Source organism: Oryctolagus cuniculus, chromosome 9, assembly GCF_051225735.1.
Source record: "Oryctolagus cuniculus isolate XC-2025 breed Fujian yellow rabbit chromosome 9, ASM5122573v1, whole genome shotgun sequence".
NCBI classification, from domain to species: domain Eukaryota; kingdom Metazoa; phylum Chordata; class Mammalia; order Lagomorpha; family Leporidae; genus Oryctolagus; species Oryctolagus cuniculus.
The window spans coordinates 68,722,924-68,741,740 of NC_142875.1; the positions used below are offsets into that span (position 1 = coordinate 68,722,924).

Genomic DNA, 18,817 nt, shown 5'->3' on the forward strand with positions numbered 1-18,817 from the left:
TGATAGAAAATGATACAATATAGAAGCTTCTATAACTGTATTTAAAAGCAGAGTGATCTTGGTTGTGTTTTCCTTCTTTAATACCTAGGCTCTCTCTAGCTATTTAAAGATTCTGTAGCACCTAGATACAGAATGTGATGAAATTCCACAATGCCAGGCATCCGTGGGCCCAGCTTCTAATTCTGTCACCACCTCTAGTTAGTGTTTAACCTGGAGCAGTCACTGTGATCTCTGGTCTCCCACTTCTTTACCTGCAAAATGAATGGACAGGGTCTCTAACGTCCCTTCTCTGAGAGTATTTATTGATTCTGATCCCAGGACTTCTCAGGGCAGCATTATTAGGGCTTTGCTGATATACACATGCTAACTCCTTTTTCTTGTATGTTTTAAAGCTGTTTTGATATTTAAAAGTAGGATGTTAAAATGCAATTTGTTAAGTCCTTTTGAACCACTCAAATAAATAAGATATTTTTGATCTCACAGTGGCAACTGAATCCATCAGGAGCTTATGGTCTTGAACAAAATGAGCCTGGCAGGAGAGAAAGTAAGTATTTTGTAAGACCTATCTCGAGATTAACTTTGTTAACTGAGGAGAAAGGATAGATAATGAATTTTAATTACCAGACAATGGAAATTGTTTTAATAGATAAAATGTGTTCTTTTTGCAGGTTAGAATTTTACCAGTTTATTCACAAACATTTATGTATCTGCCATAAACTAGGTGCTGTAGAAAGTCCTGGTTGACCATTACTCCTATATGAGTCTACAATTTAATACAAATAATCATGTATAAATTGAATTTATAAATTAAATATATATGAAACAGTAAACAGTTATACTCCTCTGTTCCAAAACAAAAGTTTCTTGGGCTGTAAGAAAGGAGAACTATATAGAATTAGGACAGGTGGGTCTAGTACCAAGTAAGGAAGATCCAAGCCTATACATTCTTGTGGAGTACAGCCACACTTGCCCAGATTGGTCACAGAATGGATGTTACTAGTCTTCATGGCTATATTATGTGCATATTAACATGAATATTTTGGATGTTATGCAATCTTTGGCAGGTCTTAAAATTCGTAGGTACATAATTTTGAACATTAGTTAATGCTGTACAATATTATTTAAAAATAGTAGCTATGTTACTTAATTGTTTGAATTCTAGGTAAATGGAAGTATGCTGCTTTCTTGATATTAACAATTATTTGATTACACTGAAAAATAAAAATAAAATTCTGAGAATAATTTCTATGAGAATATCTTGATTCTCTGTTTTCAATACCTTGTTTTATTCAAATAGTAAATTTATTGTTTGTAATATGTAGAAAAAATGTGTAAGTTCTTTCTTTAAAATTTATTTATGTGGAAGGCAGAGTGACAAAGATCTTCCATCCACTGATTCAGTCCCCAAAATGGCCACCACAACCAGGTCTGGACCAGGTCAAAACCGAGATCCAGGAACTCAATGCTGGTGTTTCTCACATAGATGGCGGGATCCCAAACACTTGGGCTATCATCCATTGCCTTCCAATCACCTTAGCAGGGAGAAGGATCAGAAGTGGAGCAGCCAGGATTTGAATCTGTGCCTCAATATGGGAGGCCAGCATTGCAAGTTGCGACTTACCTACTGTACCAGAACACTATTCTCCTTTTAAATATTTACCAGCAGGGGGCTGTGAGTTATGACAGCCTGTGATGTTGGCATTCCATATGGGAGCCAGTTTCATTTCCATTTCCAATCCCGCTCCCTGCTAATGTACCTGGGAAAGCAGCAAAAGATGGCCCAAGTGCCTGTGCCCTTGCCACCCACATGAGAGACCCAGATGATGTTCCTGGCTCCTGGCATTGGACTGGGCCACCCCGGGCTGTTGTGGCCATTTGAGGAGTGAACTAATGGATGAAAGATTCTCTCTCTCTCTTTCTCTGTTTCTCTCTCTCTCTTCCCCGTTCTGTAACTGCCTTTCAAATGAAAAATATTTTTTTAAAAAAAGTTAACCAGGATAGAAAATATGTGCACATGATTAAAGAATGTATATTTGATGACAGTGTTTGAGGAGGCCAACTAACAATTTCCTGTTATTAGAGAAGGGGTATAAAAAGGACTAATTGGGGCTGGTGTTCTGGCATAGCTGGTTAAGCCACACCTGCAATGCTGACATCCCATAGGGGTGCTGGTTCATGTCCCAGCTAATCCACTTCCACTCCAGCTCCCTGGTACTGTACCTGGGAAAGCAGCGGAGGATGGCCCAAGTGCTTGTGCCCCTGCACCCACGTGGGAGACCTGGAAGAGGCTCCTGGCTCCTGCCTTCAGCCTGGCCAAACCCTGGGCATTGCTGCCATTTGGGGAATGAATCAGTGGATAGAAGACCTCTCTGTCTCTGTCTCTGCTTCTCTCTATATAACTCTGCCTTTCAAATAAGTAAATAAACCTTTAAAAAGTGGGACTAATCATAAAAAGATGAGTTACTTTACATGCAAATTAAGAACATCTTTTCATCAAAAGGTCTTAATAAGAGTGTAGGGGAGTGGGTGTTTAGCTTAATTGTTAAGATGCCTGCATCTCACATGGGAATGCCCCACTTGGATTCCATCTGGCTCCTGACTCAGCCTCCTGCCAGTGCAGACCCAGGGAGGCAACAATGATGCCTTAAGTAAATGGGTTCCCCTCACCCACATGGGAGACCTGGATTCTTTTTCTGGCTCCTGGCTTTGCCCCAGCCCAGCCCTGGCCAAAGGGCTTTGTCCAGGATTGATTATACCCAAATCACTAAGGAAAAGGAAGACATGCTGTGGCCTAAAGCCCGAGACTGAAAGGGAACAAGAAGAAGGTCTCTGGTTGGCTAAGAATGTTTTACTTTGTGACCTAGATGATGGTTAAGCATTCAAGGGTGCTTAAAAATGTTCATAGAAAAGTAGAGTAAAAAAATAAATTTATTCTGGTCAAACATTTTTTAAATCCATGCATAGGGTTTTCATAATTGCATTTTTCATTACCTTTTTGAGGACCCCTCATATGCATGAGTTTCTAAATATTTTTGTACCAAAATAAACTTTTTAAAAATATTTTTTGCTTATTTATTGGAGAGAGAGAGAGTAACAGTATATTCCCATCCACTGGTTCTCTTCCCAGATGTCTACAGTGGCAGGGTTAGGCTTTGAAATTGGGAGCTAGGAGCTGAGAACTCAATCAGGTTTCCCATGTGGGTGGCAGGAACCCAACTACTTGAGCCATCACCACTGCCTCTCAGGTTCCACATTAGTGCTAACCTGGAATAAGGAGCTTGAGCTACGTATTGAACCCAGGCCCTCCAATGTGGCACACAGATATCTTGACAACTAGACCAAATACCTACCCCAGCTTATTTTTATTTATTTATTTATTTATTGACAGGCAGAGTGGACAGTGAGAGAGACAGAGAGAAAGGTCTTCCTTTGCCATTGGTTCACCCTCCAATGGCCGCCGCGGCCGGCACGCTGCTGCCGGAGCACCGTGCTGATCTGATGGCAGGAGCCAGGTACTTATCCTGGTCTCCCATGGGGTTCAGGGCCCAAGCACTTGGGCCATCCTCCACTGCACTCCCTGGCCACAGCAGAGAGCTGGCCTGGAAGAGGGGCAACCGGGACAGAATCCAGCGCCCTGACCGGGACTAGAACCCAGTGTGCCGCTGCCGCAAGGCAGAGGATTAGCCTAGTGAGCCGCGGTGCCGGCCCCCAGCTTATCTTTGATTCCATTTTTCCATAAATGTTTTGGAGTACCTCATTTGTTTGCTTTGTAATAGTTTACTGAACAGTAAGTTTATATAAGCAGTTTTAAAAATGTTTTCTATCAATAAATATCTACTTTTAATTATATAATAGCTTTATTGAGATATAATCCATGTATCATAAACTTGCCCTTTTAAAGTACAGAAGTAAATGGTGGTTGTTTTTTTTTTTTTTTTTTTTTTTTTTTTTTTTTTTTTAATTTTTGACAGGCAGAGTGGACAGTGAGAGAGAGAGAGAGAGAGAGAAAGGTCTTCCTTTGCCGTTGGTTCACCCTCCAATGGCCGCCGCTGCAGCCGGCGCACCGCGCTGATCCAATGGCAGGAGCCAGGATCCAGGTGCTTTTCCTGGTCTCCCATGGGGTGCAGGGCCCAAGCACCTGGGCCATCCTCCACTGCACTCCCTGGCCATAGCAGAGAGCTGGCCTGGAAGAGGGGCAACCGGGACAGAATCCGGCGCCCCAACCGGGACTAGAACCCGGTGTGCCGGCGCCGCAAGGTGGAGGATTAGCCTATTGAGCCACGGCGCCGGCCTTTTTTTTTTTTTTTTTGACAGGCAGAGTGGACAGTGAGAGAGAGAGACAGAGAGAAAGGTCTTCCTTTGCCGTTGGTTCACCCTCCAATGGCCGCCGCGGCTGGCGTACCGCGCTGATCCGATGGCAGGAGCCAGGAGCCAGGTGCTTTTCCTGGTCTCCCATGGGGTGCAGGGCCCAAGCACCTGGGCCATCCTCCACTGCACTCCCGGGCCACAGCAGAGAGCTGGCCTGGAAGAGGGGCAACCGGGACAGAATCCGGCGCCCCAACCGGGACTAGAACCCGGTGTGCTGGCGCCGCTAGGCGGAGGATTAGCCTAGTGAGCCGCGGCGCCGGCCAGTAAATGGTTTTTAATATATTTATGATTGAGCCGGCGCCGCGGCTCACTAGGCTAATCCTCTGCCTAGAGGCACTGGCACACCGGGTTCTAGTCCCGGTCGGGGCATCGGATCCTGTCCCGGTTACCCCTCTTCCAGGCCAGCTCTCTGCTGTGGCCCAGGAGTGCAGTGGAGGATGGCCCAAGTCCTTGGGCCCTGCACCCCATGGGAGACCAGGATAAGCACCTGGCTCCTGCCATTGGATCAGCGCGGTGCGCTGGCCGCAGCGCGACAGCCGTGGCGGCCATTGGAGGGTGAACCAACGGCAAAGGAAGACCTTTCTCTCTGTCTCTCTCTCTCACTGTCCACTCTGCCTGTTAAAAAAAAAAAAAAAGAAAAAAGAAAAAATATATTTTTGATTGTGCAACCATTACCACAACCTAATTTCAGAAAATTCTTCAATATCTTAGAAAGAGGCCTCATACTCGTAATTGCTGCCTGTTCTCCCCTCCCCCAGCCCTAGGCACCCATTAATATACTTTATGTTTCTTTGGATTCATCTGTTGGACTCATACTATGTATGTAATTCCTTTCCAATTTTTGATTCAGTGAGAAATAAAACTAAGAATCAGACAGATGAAAGTTGAAATTCCAGCTTTATTGGTAGATGAGGGACCACCTTCTGACCAATCAGTTTGTCCAACCCCAGGAGACTTGTTACTTCATGCCTTCTCAGTGCCCACAGCAAGGATAAAAATGAAGGGAGGCAAGTGGCATGACTGACTTCCATGCCATGGGGTCAGAATCCAGATAGCCCTTAACAATGACTGGGCTACTTAGGAAGTGATGGGACTATACAGGCACGCACATCCCCTTGAAAAGGAGAGAGATAAGAGAAACATTTTGCTAGAATCTGAATAGCAACTGTAAGCAAACACAAAAGCCAGTGTTACCTTGGGGAATAAATGGCCACAGGCTATGATGTTGAGAGTAATTGTGAGGTGTACTGCAAGGCCAGAGGACTAAGCCTGAGGTGCCTACGTTTAGCTGGGAGTCCTCAAAGGAAGCTGGAAAACTCCTTGGGCAGGTGCACCTGCTGACTGCCAGCAGGAGCAAATGCAAATGCTCTCAGAAAGAACACAATCCCAGTAGAGTCTGCAGGCTGTCATAAAATAGGAGATCATAATTGAAAATTCCCAGGCACAGAAGAAAGGATGCCACCATGAGTTAGAGTGGTTAGAAACAAACAGCGTATTTAGACTCCCAGAAACTTCATGTTTTGAAGTTTTCAAGGAAAATATTTACGTAAAAAATATTTCAAATAAAATATTTAAGTAATAAAAGATGCTATTGAACAATGAGCAAGAAACAAGCCATTAAAAAGGTGAGTAGGGAAATTTGAAGAGTCAGATAGACTTTGGAGAAATGGAATAAAATTATTGTTAAAATCTCAGTGAATCAACTAAGGCACTGTTTACTAATGGGCACGCCATTGGCATTTTGAGTGGTGTAGCTTTTGAATGTGGGGTGCTGCCGCATTAAGGGTAGGATACTTAGCATCCTTAACAGAGGGGCCATCCAGGCATAGAACAGAATAGACCATTTAATATAGCATGCTGGGAAATGGGTTTTACCAATACAGGAACTAAAGGATACTGAATTCATAATCATGTAATACACAGAAATCAATCCCAAATGAATTAAAGACAAGTGGAAAAGGTAGATTTTTTTTTCAAGTTTTAGAAGAAATACAGAGGATCTTTATGACCTGGAGTAAAAGGGTAACTTACATAGGACACAATGTTGATTGTAGAGGGGAAAAGTAAGAAATTAGAATATGTGCCAATTAAAGACATCTGTTCTCCAAAAGCCATTATAAAGAAAGTGAAAAGCCGAGCCATCCACTGGAAGATTGTATTTTTCAGACATGACAATGAATTTAATTTAGATTATGCAAAGAAGCCCTACAAGGACTATTAGTTAAGACACCTACATCCCACATCAAAGTATATGGGTTTGATTCCTGACTCCAGCTTTCTGCCAGCGCAGACCCTGGGAGGCAGCAGTGATGACACCAGTAGTCGGGTTCCTGCCACCCACATAGGAGACTTGGATTGATTTCCTGGTTCTCAGCTTTGGCGCTAACCCAGCCTCAACCACTGTAGGCATTTGGGAAGTGAATTAGCAGATGGCAGTGTGCTCGCTCTCGCTCTCACCCTCTCCCTCTCCCTCTCCCTCTCTCTCTCTCCTCTGCCTGCCTCTAAAATAAAATAAAATAATAAAGTAAAATAGACTTTTAAAAGAAGTCCTACAGATTAATAAGAAATCTAATAGAGAATGGGTAAAAAATTACTAAATTACTAAAATAGCCTCTAGCCATCCTGTCTACTGCTCCCTTGCAGGAAAAAAAATAGTTACTGGTGTTTCAAAAGGAGGAATATAAATGTCCAATAAATACCTAAAAAGAGGATCACACTCATTAGAAGTAAGAGAAATGCAAATTAAGGTCACACTGAAATAATGATTTATACCCTAGATTTACAAAATGAAAGTTGGTGAGGATGTGAATCGTTAGGAACTTTTGTATACTGCTGGTGGACTAAAAATTTTACAGCCACCTTGGAAAAGAATTTGACATTATCATTGTAGAGCTGAATATACATATACCCCATGCCCAAGCAGTTCCACTTCTAACTCTTTGCCCTAAAGAAACTCTGGCATGTTGTGTATGAGACAGAAACAGAGGTGGGCATTGTGGCATAATGGGGTGATCTGCCACTTGGGATGCCCACACTCCTTATCAGATCAAGCCTTGCCTCTGCTTCTGATCCGGCTTCCTACTAATGCACCTGGGAGACAGCAGGTGGCCCAGTTATTTGGGTTCTTGCCAAACATGTAGGAAACAAGGATTGGAGTTCCTGACTCTTGGCTTTGGCCTGACCCAGCTCCCGCTGTTGTGGGCATTTGGAGAGTGTAACCAACAGATTAAAGCTGTCTCTCCATGTCTGTGTCTCTGTCTCTCCCTCTCTGTCACAGTATCTTTAAAAAAAAAATTTTGTTTATTATTGGAAAGGCAGAGTTACAGAGAGGGAGGGAGAGAGGGAGGGAGGGAGGGAGGGAGGGAGGGAGAGAGAGAGAGATCTTCCATCCACTGGTTCACTCCCCAAATGGCTGCAACCATTAGGGCTGTGCTATGCTGAAGCCAGGATCCCAGAGCTTCTCCCAGGTCTTACATGTGGGTGCAGGGGCCCAAGGACTTGGGCCATCCTCCACTGCTTTCCTATCCCGCAGGGAACTGGATAGGAAGTGGAGCATCAGGTCTTGAACTGGCACCCATATGGGATGCTGGCATTGCAGACAGTGGCTTAACTTGCTGTGCCACAGCCAGTCCCCACACTGTCTTTCAAATAAATAAATAACCTTTGAAAAAAAATAGAAAGATAAAGAATTAATTGCAACATTGTTCCTAAAGGGAAAAACTGTAAATAACACAAATGTTTGTCTTTGGACATTGGATAAAAATGTTATGGTGCATTCTCACAATGGATGACTACATACACATATAATATACATTGTATATAATAAGTTATAGCAACATTCTTCAGCAGGGGTGAATTTTAGAAATATAGTGTTTAATGAAAAAAGCAAGCTACAGAAGACTAAATATATCACAGTATCTATGTGAAGTCCAGAAAGAAACCAAATGATGGATTGTTTACCTAGGTACAGGTGCAATTATTTTAGAGAAGCAATGGAATGATAAATACAGAATTCCAGTTGGTGGTTGCCTCCGAGTGGGTGACAGGTGATGGGACGAGGGAAGGCACACGCGGGCTGGTAGAGTTCTGGTTGTAGGTTGGGCAGTAGGCTCTTCTGTCTTCCCCCATGCAAACAGTGTGGCTCACTTGGTGTACATTTAAGCCAGATTAACTCTTTGTGGGCAGTAGTTTCTCTAGCATTTATTTTATTAGCACTTCCATCTGTATTCCATTATTCTCTTTTTGTTCATTGCAAATATTACATAAGATGGAGCGAGAAGGCTTTCCAGGTCCCAAGTGGCTGCTTTAGCAGCAGGGAGGGCAGACAGGTCCCTTAAGAGCCACGAAACGAAGGAGCAGGAGGAAACTTGCAGGTTTGGCCTGTTCATTGCCTTCACCTGGTGGTGGTTTCACAGGTGTCAAAACTCATCAAGTTGTACACCTTAAATATGCGCAGTTCCTGGTGCCAATGAAGTCACTAAAAACAGAAGCCAGCCCCTTGCCCTCGCCTGCCCAGGCAGAAAAGCCATCCCCCTTCCAAGAGAGGAGCGAGCTGGTGAACAGCAGAGTCCCCACGCTCTGCATGCCCCACAGGGCCTCCCTCTTCTCTCTGGAGGGTAAGTAGGTCATGTGATTTCTCTAGCCTAACAATAAGGACTTCAGCCCTCCTCCAGCCTAAAAAAATATTATGGATATTTATTATGTTATGGATTATAGTTCACATTTGAATGAACCCCGGTGTTACCTGCAAGTGAGTTACCTGGAGAGAGCAGTTGAGAATTTGAAGGTCAAGTCAGTGGCGTCCCTTTAACTTGAGTGTGCGTTGCTCTCCCAGCCTGTGAGGTTGCAGGAAGCACGGGGGTGTGTGTCGAGGTTTCCTCACACGGCCTTCTTCTCAAATGCTAGATGGCGTGCTGCGAGCCAGCCATCTGATCGAGGACCAGCACCAGAGCAAGAAGCTGTGTCTCGGGAACCACTGAGCCCTGTCCACACTGCCGGGGAGGCCTCAGGAGTCTGCTGCTGCGCTTCGGAAATTCACTTCAGAAAATATCGGTGGATCCTGTAAATAACTGACCTTTTCTAAGGAAGTTAATTTATTATGAGGACATGAATGATGTTGATGAGAATATTTTTATTCCAAATTTTTCTGTGTATTTTTCAGAATATTGTAGTGCTACACTAAAAGAAGTAGCAATAATTTAATGAGACCAATGTAATCACCAATAGGAGCTGATTTCTATTTCCCTTGGCGGTATATTAGCCTGTTTGAAAGGGGCTGGCTCGCAGGTCACACCTCAGCAAGGAATTATGTGCCTCTTGAGAATTAATAATTCCTTTGGATTATGAGGGTAACACTTAGTAAACTGCCCCAGGGAAATAAGTGACAATCTGGTCACCTTTTAAGAGTCATTAGATAGCTAACCTAAAGGTCATATTTATGCCCAGAGCTATCTATTAATCTGAATTTACTTAATTGGGATTGACTCATACAAATTGGTTTACTTGGTCTCCATTTTTAAGGGATTTTTTTTAAATGTTAATTTCTCTGAAATTTTTTGATGTGTAGAATCATAATGATTTGTTGGACTGGGGTCCAGTTACCACACTGACACAAGGTAGCAGTAGGAAAAGAGTGTTATCAGAGACAGCACTGCCATCCGAGCTCACCGACTGTTGAAAGCACTAACAGGGAGCCCCAAATTTGGTTATGATGGTAACACAGAAGAAACGTGTGAGTCTGGAATATTGAAACAAGCCTTTTAAGTTCCATGAATCAGTGTGCCCGCCCCATCACCTTCCCCTGGCTTTGATCTTACAAAGGAAGACTTTTTAGAATGTTTGCAAACCTCAAGGATGCTGACGCCTTCAAAGTAAGCATGGTCATTTGTTACCTTCCTCATTGCTCTTTGTGATTTCTCTCACTTTTATTTGCTGAGAAACTTCCAGAAAATCAATCCCACGATGAAGGGACATGCTGTGCCCCTTCCAAGGGTTGGGGGGGGGGGGGGCATTGCGTGAGAATCAGCTCGCGTGGCTTGGTGGAGGTGGCCAGTTTGCTTCTGCCTTTGTCCCCTTCATTTTCAAGGCAAAACACAGGCAACGGGGCCTCCTCCCTGCCTCTCGGAGTCACACACAGGGCCATGCAAGTGCTGACTGGATGGTGCTGCTGGTGGAGCAGATGGCCTGGGTCCCCGGGGCAGTGAGTCATCACACACAGACGTCCACACAGCCCCAGGACACCAGCCACAGAGTGGGGAGGGGGAGAAGGGAGGGTGGCACCTCAGAGAGAACCAATGCTAACTTGAAAACCACTAGTTTAGCTGTTTATCAATATAGAAACCCTGAAACTGCTTTTTGCCCCTGAATGGCTTAACTACATATGCTTAAGTTCTCAGATTGTTTTTTTATTATTGTGATCTATGACACATGTTTTGTGAGACTAAAAGTCCTGGTATATTCCTACTGCCATGTTTATGAATTTACATATTGGATGCTGGGATGGGATATCAGAAGAAATGGGAAGTTGATATTCCCATAACAGCATCAAAATGGTCATAGTAATGTCATTTTTTCTTCCTGTACAACTGGTCAGATTTCAATAAACAATTATTGAGAGTTTCCTATTTAGCACCAGAAGATAAGCTCTGTGAAGGCATGGAGATTTTACGTACATACGTACGTACGTGTGTGTGTAGGTGGGTGTGTGAAAGAGAGAAAATTTTAAAATTTTACTTACTTTTATTTATATGAAAGGGAGACAGAGATATTGCATCTGCTAGTTCACTCCCCAGCAACAGCCAGGGACTGGCCAAACTGAAGCCAGGATCTCAGAACCCAACCTGATTCTCCCACGTGGATGACAGAGACCTGAGAACGTAAACCATCACCTGCTGCCTCCCAGTGTGTGCATTAGCAGGAAGCTGGAATCAGGAGCGGAGCAGGAACTTGAACCCAGGCACTCTGCTAGGGCTTGTGAGTGTCCTAAGCAGTATCCTAACTGCTGTACCAAACTCCTACCCTTGAAAAGTTTCTTTACTGAATCCTGGTGCTAGAACAGTACCTGGCATATAACAGTCATTCCGTGACCACTTGCTGATCAGACGAATGACTGCTAGATGCTGGCTAGAGCCTGGGGAGAAGAAGTGTAAGAAATGCTCCATGATATCAAAGTGCTCGTCTGATGGAAGACACAAGCCTGAAACCCAGTGATAAGACACAAGACTCTTGGCATTTGCTCCCCGCTCCAGATGCATCAGCATCACTTGGGTACTTGGCAGACATGTGGGTGCTGGAGTGCACCCTGACCTGTTGAATCTGACCCCCTGGGCCAGCAAGATGGGTTTCTAAGGGGCTGTAGGTTGACCTGGAGACCTCGACAGCTGAGAACCCCCACTGTGGGAGTAACTGGAGGAAGAGCTAGTATACGGGGACTTGCAGGTGCTCTGGGAAGCCATGGAGCCCTCCCAGAAGCAGAGGTGGCTCTGGAAGGGGCCCGAGCGTTTGCCAGGTAAACGGCAGGGATGAGATGCACTTCTGAGAGGAGGTGATGGGCTGCACGGTCACCCCGGCAGTGGGAAAGTGAGGTGGCTGGGGATGCACACGAGGACCGCCGAGCTGGTGTGCAGAAGCTGCGTGGAGCTGTATTGACTCCAATCTGCTAATTCGTGCACAAGAAGCTTTAACTCTGCAATCTCTGAAATTAAGGACGACATTGTTTTTTGCTTTTTGCTTAAGTGGAAATTTTGATTTCTCAGACTGAGCAATAGCAGTCAGTTCATAATTTGGAAAGAACAACTCTGCTTACTCCCTAAGTGACCCTAAGTGAGGGGGTTAGGCATTTGCCTGGTTTACTCCACATCTCTCATGCAAAGTAGATCCAGATTTACATATTTCTGTAGTATTATTGCTGAAGATTTTCCTTTATTTAGTTGTTCTGTTCTATATTTTTCTTCTTCCACTTACTGAGTTTGAAAACAAATACCATTCACTCATAAGTCTGTCTCATTTTATGCCTGAAGAGTTCTGCTTTAGAATCTGCTTGCGACACACTAGAGCAGGTGGCATTAGTGCCAGTTTTCCGAGCCCTGGCGTTAACTGAGGCTGGACTCTTGTTTAGTCCTGAGCCTCCATCTAGGACCTTCACTTCCAGAGCAGCTTTCCTCAAGTCTGTTTTATATATTTTTTAAAGATTTATTTTATTTATTTGAAAGACAGTTACAGAGAGGAGTAGAGACAGAGAGGTCTTCCATCCACTGGTTCACTCCCCAAATGGCCATAATGGCTGGAGCTGAGCTGATTGGAGCCAGGAGCTTCCTCCACAGCGCCGGTGCCTATTTTATCTTTTTAAGTTACGAAGTTATAACAAATACCCATGTACCTAATATGCAGCATTAAGTTGCTAACACTTGGAGTGTTAGTCATATGGAATTTAGCCTCTTTTGAGATCTGGATTAAAGTCTTACTTTTGCACGTTGCCTATATTTACTTTCACTGGTGCAACCTGGATTTCTGTTTTTTGGTTCTTTTTGGTTTTAAGGTTCTGATGTGCATTGTAGGACATCAGCCACAGCCCTGGCCTCTGCCCACTCAGTGCCAGTGGTATGAAAGCCCCCTCCATGAAAGCCAAAATTAGCCCCACAGTGGAAGCCACTGCATAGAAATCATCAAGTGGGTATTTAACTACTAAAAACTGTGAGAGCCAAGGGCTACCTCACAGTATCATCGTGCCACTCCTCCCCTGCCCCAAGGTTTCTTGTGGTCAGGTACTGGAATTTGAGCATGGCAAATTCCACTGTAGCAAACAGTGTTTTTAAGGAGCTGATATTGTGGCATAGAGGGTTAAGCTGCCACCTGCAACACTAACATCCCATATGGGTGTCGGTTTGAGTGTTGGCTGCTCCACTTCCCATCCAGTTCCCTGCTAATGCACCTGGGAAAGCAGCAGAAAATGGCCCAAGTCCTTGGGCCCCTGCACCCACATGGGAGACCCGGAAGAAGTTCCTTCATGTCCTGGATGTTGCAGCCTTCTGGGAAGTAAACCAGCAGATGGAAGATCTCTCTCTCTCTCTCTAACTCTGACTTTGAAAATAAATAAATAAATCATTAAAAAAATTTTATGATATATTCAAGTTTAGTTTCAATATACAGCAAATTTGTGGCTTTTTTTTTTTTTTTTTTTTTGACAGGCAGAGTGGACAGTGAGAGAGAGAGAGAGAAAGGTCTTCCTTTTCCGTTGGTTCACCCCCCCAGTGGCCGCTGCGGCCTGGTGCTGATCCGAAGCCAGGAGCTTCTCCTGGTCTCCCATGGGGTGCAGGGCCCAAGGACTTGGGCCATCCTCCACTGCCTTCCCGGGGCCACAGCAGAGAGCTGGACTGGAAGAGGAGCAACCGGGACAGAATTTGGCGCCACGACAGGGACTAGAACCCGGAGTGCCAGCGCTGCAGGCGGAGGATTAGCCTATTGAGCCGTGGCTCCAGCTAAATTTGTGGACTTTTTAAAGATATGCAATGATTACATAAAATGGGAAAGTGAGAAAATATTGTCTACATCTGCTTTAGAGTGATACTGTCAAACGTGTATTTCCTGTATGATGGTTAGCAAAAGACTAGTGAGTTCAACAGGTAGTAAGTTTTCAATTTGGAATTTTAAAGATTTGTCTGGAAGGCAGGGTAATTTATTTAGTGGAAGGCGGTAGCACATATGTGTTGGGGGAAGTTTCTCCAGATGGACATGAGTCAGGATTTTCTTGGCATATTTGTCCTTGCTCAGAAATTAGGGTCCAGGCATTGTGGCAAAGCGGGTGAGTTGCTGTTCGGGATGACTGCATTTCAGAGTGCCAGGGTTCGAATCCTGTCTCCACTTCCTCTCCAACTTGCCAGTGTGCACCTTGGGAGGCAGCAGGTGATGGCTCAGGTGCTTTGGCCCCTGCCACCCACGTGGGAGACCCAGAGGGAGTTCCTCGCTCCTGTCTTGGCCTGGCCCAGTCCTGGATGTTGCAGGCATTCCACTGGATGGAAGCTGGCTCACTTGCTCTTTCAAATAAATGAAAATAGATTTTTTATAAGAGGAAAATAGGATGCAGACCAAGGTGAACACCAAGCAGCCATGTGAGTCCCCCCAGTGCCAACCCACACCCAGAGACACTCCAAGGTGTGCCCGAGCCGGGAGTGGCCCAGTAGGTCCTTTCTGTGGAGCCTCTGGAACAACAGCTGGCTCTTCTCGACAAGTGGGGAGTGCAGGGAGCTTCGACAGCTTGAATGTTGTCCCGGGCCCAATCTGATGGTGTCCATTCCCGGGGTCAAGAAACAAAACAAGGGCCCAGCCCTGTGGCCAACTCAGTAACCAGTACTTTTGAGTGCTCGGCTTACAGTAAGCCAAGCACTATGAGATGCGTATGGACACAGCATCAACAAAACCAGAGCAAACCCTGGCCTTGTGAACTTGTGGTCTCCTTGGTGACCCAGACACCCATCAGAAATCTGTGAAGATGAACGAAAGAGAGGTGTGTTGGAAAGAACAGGCCTCAGCAAACAGGCGCTTCTCACCCCACTTCCCACAGCTGTCCAGTGCTGCTGCCATTATGAGGACACCGTGGCTGTACTTAGTGGATCCCGGAAGTTGTGCTGGTTTAGTTTTTTTTTTTTTTTAATCAAGTATGATTGGGCAGTAAGTATTTTTGAAAACTTTGGGAAGGAGAAAAGACTGGCATTAAAAATGCAAATAAGTCCACTCTCAAATACAAGTATTTCTGCTGGCCGAGAATTTTGCCATTCCCATTCATTCTGATGCTGAGCGGCCTTATGAATGGACACTGCTTCTGAGCTGGACACACTTTAGTGAAAATGAACCCAAACGCTGATGGGACATCAGTGGAAAGAAGTGTCTTATTTTACAAAAAACCCCAAAGTTCCACAGAGGCAAAAGAGGGCATTATTTCAACTCTGTGGTTGCACAGCAAACTGCTCCTCCACCCCCAAAACTTAGTGGCCTAAGACAACTTTTTGTTATGTTTTGCATGATGCTGCAGGGCAGAAATGTGGGCCTTGCTCACTGGGGCAGTTCTGCTGTCTGGCGCTGGCTGGGGTCACTCATGGCCACAAGCACCTGTGGGGCAGCCGTGAGCAGGGCTCAGCTGAACACTGGGGGCTTCGATTGTGCTTCTGGTGCTGAGCTTGGGTGGCCGAAGCAGCTGGGGGCTGTCCGGGTCTCTCTAGCACGCAGTCAGAGTACCCTGCAAAGGAGCTCAGGGCTCTGCAGGGGGTGGCTGCAGGAGGACAAGCCCCGTGTGTTCCCTTCACAGTGCAGGGGCTGATTTCTCACTTGCTACACCCAGTAGTAGTCACTGGAGGCGAAGTCCCCTGGGGCCCGCTGATGGCATGGCCCACCACAGCCACTGGGCACATCACTGAAGTCACTGTCACACTTTGAGTGTGCTCACTTTCCATGTTTAGGACTGTCCTGAGCCACCAAGTACCACTGGAGTCACCCAGAAATTCTGGCAACACGATGTCTTTGGGGGACTGCCCTTGGGGGAGGAGGGCTGCTAGATGCCACCCCCATGTCCACAGTTGCGTCTCTTAACTGTGGCCGGTTAGCCTGGCTCAGCTCTGACACCACCACCCAAACGCCCTCCTCCCTACATTCGGGTTCTCAGAACAGCCGCTTCCCCCGGCACTGCCCTCGTTTCCATCACCCCTCCCTGGTCTGGAACACAGGCCTCTTTGTGTCCCGGCCTCTCCCACGTGAATGCCCCCCAAGACCTGAAAGCAGCCATTGTGTCCCTGCGGTCCCATGACAGCCTCCCGCCGCTCCCGGAACCGCAAGGTGGCCATGCACAGGTCAGCACTTGGCCGTGCAGCGCTTCTTGCATTTCCTCCCTGAAGCTTCACACCATGAAGCAGGGGCTATCACTCCTACTTCACAATCAAGTGACTTCCCCAGGCTGCACTGCCAGCGATTGGTAGGACCAGTGCCCGAGTCTTGTCCTTTAGTTCCAAATCCAATGCCTTTCCTAGCATCCACTGCACCTCTGATGTATTCTCGCGCTCTATGGCTCTGCTCGTCTCCTGGGGCAGTGGCATGAATGACCCAGTTTTTCACCTTTTCCTGCACTCACATCCTTTACCAAATGGCTTTGCTGCTTCCTCCCAACAGGTGGACTATGTCGCTCCACCCTTGACCGTGAGTCCCCCAGAACGAGGCGGGCAGAAGCGTCCTTGAGCCAGTTCCAACATCAGACCCCAAGAAGCCTTTTGTGTTTCCATTTGCATCATCCCCAAGCAGCGGTCCAGCCTTGTGCAATAGCATCCCCCATCCCATGGGGACTTGTCATGCAAGTTGCCAGGTGACACATTTCTCCAGCTTTCAGAAAACAGACTTAACCCACCGTGCTCCCTTCCCTTCCTTATCTGAAAGCCTGCACCAGCTCTCTTCGTGGCCTGCCCTCTTGCTGACGTCTCTCTGCCTGCGGCCCTGGGAAGGTACTCCCCATTCCCAGCCAGGAAGCGACTGCAAGAGTGCAGGCAAGAGGTGACGCGGCCCCGGGGGCACCAGGGCCACCAGAAGTCCTCGGCTGAGCACCCTGGCTTTTCTACTTGCAGAGCGGGAGCTTCGTTTTTGGACTCAGGCACACACGACTTCACATTTATCCTTATTAAATCCGGCCACGGCAGGATTTCCCCAAGGACTGCACCTATAACACTACCTGTTGATTTCGTTCTAGCCACTAAAATGCACCCCTCTCCGACTGTGTCGCACATTTAATCAGCGCTTTACTTCTAACCCGAGCAATCCACGCATCAAGTTGGAGGCGAGTACAGTGACGGCTGTCACTCGCTTTGGCCACTAGAGGGCCGCATGCCCCAGAAACAGGCTGAGGTGGCTTAAAAGTCGATGGAGAATCGGAGTTTGGATCCCTTGGGGTTTGGAAGGACATCACGGAACTGCAGGCTGTTCCGCCCGCGGGGAGTAGGATGGCGGCTGGCAGGGGGGCGTAACCACGGACGGCCTTGGAGACACTTCTGAGGAGCAATAGGGAGCCACAGAAGGGTGGTAAGCAGAGGAGTGACCAGCCACAATTGTACCTTAAAGCAGTCCCTCCAGCGAGCCCAGCGCGGTATGTCGGACCCAATGGTCCGGGCTGGTTTCCCGCATCCTAGAGGGGCCTCGCCCAAGTCCTCCTCGAGCCCCCTTCCAGCCCCAGCACGGAAGGCAGCGACCGGCGCTCCCCTAGCCGCTCCCGCTGGCGGTGCAGAGTGGCCGCGCGGGTCCCGCTGGGTCCCGTCTCGCAGGGATAGTGGGCGCAGGGCTCAGCGTCCTCGGGCTCCATCCACCCCCATCTCCTCCCGCCGTCCCGGGGCAGGGAACCCGGCGCGAGGCCGCGGGGTGGTCTGGGCTTCCGGGCCCGGTGTCTCCCACTCCCTCCAGCAGCGACCCAGGCCCGGCCCCACGGCACCTGGGCCAAGCCCGCAAACCCTCATTTTGTGAGATGCTCGGAGAAAAGAAGCCGGGCAGAAGCCAGGAAGCCGAGGCAACCGGACGCGCTGGGATGAGCGTGGGCCGTGCGACTGCGGCTGCGCCTCTGCTCCACGGCCGAAGCAGCACCCGCTCGCTCAGCAGCTAGGAGGGCGACAGGCTCTCAGATTCGGCCCAAGATCACCCCTGCGGGCCCCCGGCTCGACCCCAACACCAAGGACCCAGCAGGAAACAGTGCAGCCGCCGAGCCTCTCATCCTGTCTGCAGTAGGACGAGCAGGCCCCCCTGTGCACCCGGCCCTTCACTTTGCCCTAAAGGGGACGTGTGTCGGCGCACACGCCAAGTGCACCCGCACGAACTGTCCCTGCAAGCCAGTCCCGGCCGGCCTGGGTGGCCCTGGCCAGCGCGATGGGCTGCGCACACAGCTCCCTGGCCTGACTGACAGCTTTGCTGGTCTTTGGTCTTTTGGCCAGGTTACAGGCAGGAAAAAGAAGACGCTGTGGGCAGCCCAAGTCCCTCTGTGTTTCCATAAGCACGCAGCTGACTTCCGCTCATCGCCGCAGGCCACCCCTACCTGCAGGAGAGGCTGGGCCGCCGGCCGCTTCGCTCTTCCGGACTCTGGGAGGGAGGGGATGGGGAATGGGAACCGAATCAACCAATCCAAGGAGCCGGCCGCGGAAATCACGCTCTGATTGGCCAGGCTTGGCTCCGAGACCGCCTCTAGGGCCACGTGGTCTCTTCTCTGCCGAGCTAGGCGGGGTCGGGAAAGTGGATTCCGCAAACGTGAAAGGAAGAAGGAATGCGAGTCTGGCAGGAATATCAGAGGCCTGTTCTGTGCAGGCGGCGACCTGCTGTCCGGCCAGGATCTGTTACTAGCACCAGGAGGCAGGAGCCATGGCAGCATTGTCCTGGGCGATGTCTCGGGCCCCTTCCGCCTCTAAAGGCGAGGACTCCTCCAGCTTAGCCAGGGCGAGTG

General features: G+C 47.7%; 1 protein-coding gene and 1 long non-coding RNA gene across 12 annotated transcripts in view; one reads left to right on the top strand and one right to left on the bottom strand.

Moving 5' to 3' along the window:
- Window positions 1-10,995, top strand: part of CDADC1 (cytidine and dCMP deaminase domain containing 1) — a 51,049-nt gene extending 40,054 nt beyond the window's left edge. For 4 of the 11 annotated variants that reach the window (XM_002720745.6, XM_089304164.1, XM_051832271.3 and 1 more), the window contains 2 exons: window positions 484-544; window positions 9,274-10,995. In XM_002720745.6, the coding sequence (XP_002720791.2) occupies window positions 484-544; window positions 9,274-9,347 (135 nt within the window). In that variant the 3' untranslated portion in view covers window positions 9,348-10,995. Of the gene's footprint in view, window positions 1-483; window positions 545-8,783; window positions 9,095-9,273 lie in introns of those variants that run through there. The other 7 variants (XM_089304160.1, XM_089304161.1, XM_089304157.1 and 4 more) reach the window with 6 other exon arrangements.
- A 2,997-nt stretch (window positions 10,996-13,992) lies between these two features.
- LOC138843804 (uncharacterized) lies at window positions 13,993-18,537 on the bottom strand. Its single transcript, XR_011378802.2, has 2 exons — window positions 18,416-18,537; window positions 13,993-14,846 (listed from the first exon to the last, which is right to left on the bottom strand). It is a non-coding gene; the product is annotated as an uncharacterized LOC138843804 (long non-coding RNA).
- Between the last annotated feature and the right edge of the window lie 280 nt (window positions 18,538-18,817).